Source organism: Poecile atricapillus, chromosome 2 (genome assembly GCF_030490865.1).
Source record: "Poecile atricapillus isolate bPoeAtr1 chromosome 2, bPoeAtr1.hap1, whole genome shotgun sequence".
In the NCBI taxonomy this organism is placed as follows: domain Eukaryota; kingdom Metazoa; phylum Chordata; class Aves; order Passeriformes; family Paridae; genus Poecile; species Poecile atricapillus.
The window spans coordinates 6,775,107-6,783,603 of NC_081250.1; the positions used below are offsets into that span (position 1 = coordinate 6,775,107).

The 8,497-nt window shown below is 49.0% G+C and overlaps 1 protein-coding gene across 9 annotated transcripts in view; it reads right to left on the bottom strand.

Moving 5' to 3' along the window:
- Positions 1 to 7,257, bottom strand: part of KMT2C (lysine methyltransferase 2C) — a 191,956-nt gene extending 184,699 nt beyond the window's left edge. For 8 of the 9 annotated variants that reach the window (XM_058831029.1, XM_058831032.1, XM_058831028.1 and 5 more), the window contains exon 1: positions 6,862 to 7,045. In XM_058831029.1, the coding sequence (XP_058687012.1) occupies positions 6,862 to 7,037 (176 nt within the window). In that variant the 5' untranslated portion in view covers positions 7,038 to 7,045. Of the gene's footprint in view, positions 1 to 6,861; positions 7,046 to 7,149 lie in introns of those variants that run through there. The other variant, XM_058831023.1, reaches the window with a different exon arrangement.
- Positions 7,258 to 8,497: the final 1,240 nt, after the last annotated feature.

An 8,497-nucleotide genomic window follows, 5' to 3' on the forward strand; every position in this document is an offset into this window, starting at 1 on the left:
AGGAAGATGAGAACCACTCCTCTATCTATATGCTGTGAAGAACCCTCTCAACATCACTATTTCTTTTTAAACAACCAACAAACCAGCTTTCTGTGATCATAGGCTGTAAAAATCTCAATCTCCTGAATTCACTCCTGTGTGGAAAGCTCGAAGGAGACAGCCTGAAAACCAAAATCCCCCAAATTTCAGAGAGCCGAGGCTGTACCTTCGCAGAGAGCGCTGCAGGCTGGCAGTGCTGCCAAGAGCTCTGCCTCCCTCCAGCAGCCTGGCCCTTGCTCTGGCCTCCTCCTCCTCCCTCGTGCTATCACAAACACGTTTCTTTGCCAGGTTACTTCTACCCCAGCTCAGTTTCCCAGTGCAGCTCACCACAAGCGCCTGGGTCAGCACAGGGGAGAGGACAAACAGCTGGTAGCAGAGGGAGGGCAGCGCTGCTGCTCCTTTTCGCTGCCAGAACCAGCTTAAGATTTACGGTGTTTGGGGAAAATAACCACCTGATGCACTCCCTACACTCAGAGCCTATGTTTCTTTAAGTAACAAATATTCCAGGTTTGTTTTCCTACTTTAAATTTCCTACTTTAAATTTCCTAATTTAAATTGCACTTCAAATTGGTGCATTTGAAAGCATTGCTTTCAAATGCACCAATGCTGTAGAAGAACTTACACAGCATAGTTCTTGAAGCAAGTGCCTAAACTTATTTTGACTAAGAGGAATGGCAGGAGCAGCACTGTCTGGTGCCATCCTTCCAATGGGGGGGGAAAAAAAAAATGAAAAAAAAATGCAGAATTCAGTACAAGTTACCAAAAATACAGGTTACAAGCAAAAAAGCAGTAAAATCTTGCTCCTCTGTATTTATTCAAACTGTATGAACCATGCAGATTGTATGAACTGGTGATCAAATATGTTAAACACAAAAAGGAGAAAAGCTTTCAGCATTTCCTGGAATTGTCAGTCACCTAATTATTTAGCAATTAATAACATTTTAGTATACCTATGACAGCATTTCTTGAAAAGTTAATTTCACAGCATTAGTGCATAGTATAGTGTATAAGGGAGTGAGCCTTAGTGGTGGATAAGGAAATTCTATTTTTCCTGGTAATAGATAACCCTGCTACCTCTTCAATATAGCTGTAGTGCAAGGAGTTAAAAAACAATTCCAGCCTGAAAAAGGCAGAGTTCACCTATTCTCAGCAAGCCAACTGCCTTGGAAAACAATCTCTCAGCTGAAATTATGACAAAGAATAGAAATGTCCATTTCCAATTACTTATCTTATGAAAGAACAATGACAAGAAGCTAGTAGGAGTTAACATGCTAACAAATAAAAAAAAAAATCCACAAGCAAAGCCAAGAAAATTGAACTGTTTTATTGTTTTAAATAAAACAATAAAAGGGAAAAGTCTCCCCTGTCATTGCACACAGGATGAAGAGATGTTTGGTGCATTTGGCTCAGTGTAGCAACCAAGAGCCTGGGCAAGCCACACCTTGGGACCAGAATGTTGAGATTTCAGACAGCCATCAGACTCAATCTGTCCGACAGCTCTTGGAAGTCCTCTCATGACAAGTGCTACAGAAGTTCAATGGATCATTAAATACACAGAGAAACTAACAACTGAAATGTCAAAAAAAAAGTCTTGAACGTTCCTTCACAGCAAGTGCAGTCTGTTTCAAACTGGGGAAATGGTGCATCTATTTCCAGCATCCAGCTTAACTTCACTCACCCATAAGACACGAGTGAAGACTCTACATGAATCCACATTTTAACAACTTTGTGGCAAAACAATTTGATAAACCTAATCCATCACACAAGTACTTATCAAGAACTGAAAATGTGAAGATTAATACAGATATCATTCACCTCCTGAGCACTGTGAGCCAGGCTCCTATGCAGAAAATACATCAAGCAGTTGGGGAATTGCTTGGTAATTCAAATACAGCGGAGGAAGTCACAGAACATGGGCTGCTGAAGAAAATGGCATAAAGCTCAGCCCTGTTCTGCAGAGAGCCAACTTCAATCCTCACACCTCATCTCCTCCTCACTCTGTGTTCCACTATGTGCCTTCTGGCTTTTGGCCAAACAGTTTGATACACGTGGCTTTTACAGGCCAGTGTTTGCTTTAATACATTAACTCTTTGCTGTGCAATAGCTGTACAAAGCTTGTCCATCCAAAGACCTCAATCTTGCCAGGTACCGATGACCTTCCCTGACTGAGAGCTTGTATTTAGGAACATTTTTATCCTACAACACAACATACATCTTACATTTGCAAATGTTAAATTTTGAATTGAGAAAAGGGCAGGCAAGTAAAGACACAAGTATCACACAGAAGGTGTGTGATGAACTAAAGAAACACAGCTGAGCTATAAAGCTCCATCCAACATGTTAAGGTTCTTTTGAAATGAAGAGTAGGTATCTTTAAATATTGGCCTACCCTAATGCAAATGCATCACTAAAGTGATGGTAAAAATTCTCAAATAATAATTTCCTGGCAAAAACACTTATGCTTAAGGGTCCTCAAAACTATCACCGTATGTGAAATCAATGATCTTTGAAAACCTACTGCAGTTTACATTGGCCATAGTAACAAAAAACTACTACGGAAATTAAAACGTGGGTAATTAAAAAGGAAACACAAAATGTTCTCCACAATTTTGAAAGCATTATTATATGCTGCTTTAAAGTAAACACATTTGCAAAAATAACTTGTAGCATACCTCAAGATCTGATGGATGCTGAAAATAAAGTTTTGAAGTGAGCTTTGACACTGATCTACAAAGGGTCACAATGAATGAGACTTGTGCTGCTAGAATTTGCTAAGAAGCAGCATCTGTTTGGGCTTCTTATAACCTGCAGAGATTAAGAAAGCTCTGCTACTTAAAATTGATTACAAAAATGTTTATGCACCTGTACAATAATGTTCTGATACATTTTCAGGAACAACAAGCTGTTCATACAATGACAGTATAGTTAAGACAGAACTCTTCCTCTACATTTTTTTTGACCACATTCCTATTCTTCAAGTCCCTACCCTGGAACTTGAGGTATAATCCAAGCAAGAGTTAAGTTCCTAAGATTTCAGGCCATTTAGTGAGGTGGCACCTAATTATTTCCATTTTTCCTCTACAATCTTAGCAGTTCATTTAACCATGCATCTGAAAGCTTTCTTCTCCATCATGTCCTAGCTTTAGTAATGCAACTTTACTACCTTTTTTCAACTTTTATAAATCCAGTCTTTCTACCTTTTGAGGCAGAAAGGCAATACTACAAAAATATTTTCTTTGTTCACTTCTTTGATTACACTTCTCTGTATTCTTCCTGATGTACCACGGCATGAACAACCTCCTTGCTCAGAATTTCAAGGCTCTGCATGGCCTGTTCTTGCTCCACCTCTTAAATTTGAATTGCTGCTCTGTACAGATACCCCTTGTCAAAATGTAAGGAAGAAAACAGGAGTGTTGGTCTGGCAGTTCAGGCAGGGAACCAGTTATCTCTGGAAATCCTCAAGGTGACAATGCTACCCTGCTTTAAATACATCCTCCAAGTCGGATGCCTGTGAATCACTCCCCGATGCTGAGATAGCCAGGGTACTTGAACTTCTGCATGTTCTTTTGCTCACAGCATTCTCACAGCTCCCTTGTTCTTTCCCAATACATTTCTTACATTTACATGCTGTCTTATCTTTAAATTTAAATTACGAAATTGTTTGTGCAGGAACAACCTTTGCTTATGCATTTGTACTGCATGTAGTGTTATGGTGCCCTGGCCTCTGGGCACAATTACAATATAAATAATAAAAATGAACTGTTCACCTAAGATTAACTCTCCTGACAGTGCTACATGAAGCTACATCCTTCAAACAATGATAAAAGGCTGTTCTACCACTACATTCAACCATCTGTACCTCTCTCCAGGCACTGATGACACTGATTCCCAGTTCTTCACCCATAGGAAGCCTCCACTGCTCCCTGTACTTATCTCTGTCCACAGCACCAGTGGAATTTTTACTGGTAACCAGGTAAAACACAGAACAACATGTGGGCAAGCACTGTCCTACTGAAGAACCCTTGCTCCCTTAACATAAGCCTACTTCTGGGAAGAGTTGAGAATCCCTGGCATCTCACAGGAGCAGATTCAAGGCAGTTTTCCATCTGTCTGCTTAAACTCATCAAATTTGCTTAAAAACATGGCCTTCAAAGAAGGTAAAGTACCAACCTAAAGCACATTCCAATATGGCACTGCTGTTTAATGGAGGCATCCATAGCTGAGGAATTATTCTATTCTGGCTTTTCCAGTTTAATGCAGTGCTCTTCGTTTTATCATTACTTAGACTGCACTTAGACTGAACAATCAGTGGAACATTTCCTATAATGGGATAAAGCAGTTGAACAATTTGACTGGCTAATAGTGATTTAGACATGTGATTACAGTATAGAAAATGGTCTGACATATGCTCTTTTATCTGGTTTACATGAGGCACATTAATCCAACTGGAAAGCACAGAAGTGAAAAGGAAGACAGGACCAAGCACTCTGAAGGAAAAAATAGAAAATAGTTTTAGTTGTCTTGCTTCTGTATTTGCTAGGCAAGTTGTAATCAGTGTTTTGTAAACAGGAAAACTTGCAAAAAAACCATTTTCATCCCCAAATGGATGCAACTACAAACCACCCGTCTATACCTGTGCTGCGCATGTTAGAAAAGAAATATTTTTTTAAAAAACCTAGCTTAAAAATAATTTATGACTTATTTCATAATGCCTTTACCAGAAGTACAGTATTTGCAGAAAGATGCAGCAGGACAGGGAGCACTATGCCAGCCAGGAACAATCAGAGTGTGAACAAAAAGAGTATTGATTCATTTTAATTTTTTTGTCAGCTAATTTAATTTCCCAATTTTTATACAAACACTTATGTCAGTATAAGGTCACATTTTACAGTATTATTTTATTTCTTCCTGAATGCAGCAAACAACATTCCCAGGACAACAAAAACCTAACTGAAGGCAAGGAATTACCTCTTCAACACACACTTGTCTTCAGGAGTGCATACACAACCTCAAACTGGCCTAAGAAGATATGCAAATTTTCACACATAACACTATTTAGTTTTTTTATGCATTTGGTACATTTCAGTTACATTTTTCTTCAGAAGAACTTCCTTTAAAAGAAAATATTCAAATGTTTCCTATGCAAGGTTTGGATTCTGTAAGTAAAAATAAAACCAAGGTATGTGAAACTAAACATAAAGGAGATGAACCCAAGAACTTCACCACGTGTACATTTGCCAACTACTTTCAACGATCGCTATATTAAAAATGTTATCAGGAAAATACATAAGATAATGAAAAGAGGGAGCTGTAAACAACACACCTTCCCCAAAACCAGAGGTGACATGAAAATCTTTGCAGGTAAACTTTCATCAATGACAGCAACAAAAAAATTATGTATCCCAAGCTAATGATAGTTCTGTCCTGGGATACTTGTATATAAATTTGTAAAAATATTTTTATAAAAATAAATGTACATAAAGATGCATGGTCTTTGCACGTGTTTAGGTCCAGCCCAGCAGAATCCCTTTTCATGGTTTGGACTTCCACTGTGACCTTATGGTCGGGCTTGACCTTAAAGGTCTTTTCCAACCGAAATGATTCCGGCACGGAAATTGGCAGTGATGTTCGGGATGGGCGCTTAGGGAAGCACCAGGATCTCTCCAGGACAAACACGGCAGTGTCAAACTGAGCGCGTCCCCAAAACAAAGGGAACAACCTCTGAACCCCGAGGCTCGGGTAGACCTCACAGCGCAGGAACTGCTTTGGTCACCTCCTGACGTTCCTCGGCCAAACGTGCCGCCCAGCTTTGCCCTATTACCGCTGCCATCAGCTATGCCATGGCAAGCTCCATCCTACTCAAAAATAACCCGCGGGGAGCGCAGCCAGCGCGGCAGCGGCGCTTCCCGGGAAGCGGCCCCGGGGCCTCTCCCCGAGCGCAGCCCGGCCCCGCACCCCAGGCACCCGCAGCGCGGCCCCCCCGCTCCCTCCCCGGAGCAGCGCTGCCCGGCCCGGCGGGATCCCCGCCCGGGGCTGCGGGGAGCGGGGCGGCCCCTGGGGAGCGCCCAGCGGGGCTGGGGGGGGGACGCTGGGGCGGGCGAGCACCCGCGCCCCCGGCGGGGAGAGGCCGCGGCGAAAGGAGAGCTGCCAGCGCCTGGGAACGGGCTCTCCCCGCCATCCTCCGCCCCCTCCCTCCGTGTGTTTGTTTGTTGTGCTTCGGCACCGTCCCGCCGGCGCGTCCCTCCGTGCGGCGGCCGCTGACAGCTCCCCCCGCGCCGCCGAGAAACTCCTGCCTCAACTCTGCGTGTGCGCGGGGGTGTCCTCCCCGCCACCCGCCGAGAAACGTGTTTTCCTCCCCAAAAAGAGGAGGGGAAGGGGGGGGCATAACAAGGGAAAGCGACGAGGAACTACCGTCAGCGCACAGGGAGTACCCAGGCGACGCTGAAGGCAGCCGAGCGCCCTGGAAGGGAACGGACCCAAAAAGAAGGGGGAAGGTGCAGAGGCAAGGGAAAAAGGAGGAAGAGGTTGAAGGGGGAAGAGCTAAAGAGAAACTCCCAAGAAGGAGGAGAAAAAAGGAATAGGGATGGTGAAAGAAAAGTGAAAAAGGGAGAGCAGGCGGAGGAAGACAAAGGTGAAAAAGGAGGAGGAGGAGGAGGGGAAAGTGCAAAGGGGAGAGGAGGAGAAGAAAGAAGGGCCCTTCTCAAAATGGCATTAGGCAGAGGGAGGGGGCGACGAGCAGCGAGTCTCCACTGACAGCTCTGCCTGCGCCTGGCCGCCTGCCCCGGCCCCTCTCTGCCTCGCACACACAAACGCTGAACTTACTTCTTTCTGGCTCTCTGGAAAGGGGAAGCGCCATCTTTGCGAGGCCGGCCCCTAGGTCTTTTGTCTGTGGCTGCTGCTGCTGCTGCTGAGGGGGGAGCTCCAGGCTCGGGGGGCTGCTGCTGCTGCTGAGGCGGCTCCACCACCGCCACCACCAGACTCTTGTCCTCCGTTGACATCCTAGTCAGCAGGACGAGAGAGACACATGGATGATGATGATGAGGATGAAGATGAGGATGGTGATGGGGATCCCGATGCTCCTCCTGCTCCCGCGGCTCCTCTCCTCCTCACCTCCGCCTCCTCCACCTCCGCCTCGCATCGCTGGCCTCAGCCGCCGCCGACCAGCACAGGTAGCAGGGGGAGCAGCATGGGGAGAGCAGGAGGAGGAGGGGAGGGGGAGGGGGGGGGGGCGAAGAGAAAGCGCAGAGGACGGAAGGAAGGGTCTCACACACAATAACACCCTCCCCGGGCTCGGCGGGGTCTGTCGGGGCTGGGGGAGGTGAAGAGAGCGAGCGAGAGAGACGCGGCTGGTCCCGCCGCTGGGCGCCCCCGCTCAGAGGCCCCGGGCGCTGGCGGCGGCTCCGGCTGCTGCGCTGCCCGGCTGCGGCGGCCGCCGCTTCATTGTACCCTGGCCCTGCGCCCTCCCCCCGCGCAGAGCCCCCGGGGGCGGAGGAGGAGCGGGCGGCGGCGGCGGAGGCGGCGGGGGCCGAGGCCGAGCGGAGGAAGTTTTGACAGCTCCAGCTGTTGTGTGTGTCGAGGGGCTGAGTCCGGCCGGGCTCCGAGTCCCCTTCCCAGCCGGGCCGGGAGCAGGAAGTTTAACTTTGGGGAAAGAAGGAGGAGGAAGGGTGAAAAAGGGGGAGGAGGAAGGGGGAGGAGGAGGCGGCGCCCTGCCCCCTCCCCGCGGGGTGGAGAAGGGATCCCGGCGCTGCCCTGGTGTGTAACCCCCCCCTCCCCGACTCCCTTCCCCCCCGCCAGTGCGACACATAGACACAGCGACCGCCCGCCCTCCTCCTCCTCCCCTGCCGCGGCCCCACACTGCGCCTGCCCCGCCCGCCCACCGCCCGTCCCCCGGCGCAGACACCCATCCGCCGCCTCGCTGACCTCACGGGCTGGGCTGGGGCCGCGCCGGGCTGCGGGGAAACCGCGGAGCGGGGCCCGGACGGGACGCGGCGCCACGGGGTGCTCCGCGCACCCCACCCCGCACCGCGCCCCGTCCGCTGTCCCAGCGCTCCCCCACCCTCTTCCCGCCCTTGTTATTTCTTTTTATTTATTTCCCCCGTGGAAAAGGAAAAGCCCCTTCTGGAAGCGAGCGGCCGCTCCGCGGCGGACAGCCCCGCCGCTCCCCGCACACGGGCTGCGCTCCGCAGGACGCGGCTCGGGGAGCAGCGCTCGGTGCCCGCCCCGGTGGCGCTCGCTTCCCCCCGAGCGCCGCGGAGCCCCCGGGGAGGCGGCCGGAGCCCGGCGGCGAGAGCGCTCCCCCTTCCCCCCGCCGCGCGTCTGCGGCTCGGGGCGGTGGAGGCGGGGGGAGCCGCGGGCGCCCCGGGGGATGGGAAGGAGGGAGGGAGCAGAGTTCAGCGCTGTGTGCGAGGGAGACAAAGTCTGGGGAGCGTGGCCGCTTTCCAGCAGCTCCGGCTGGAAC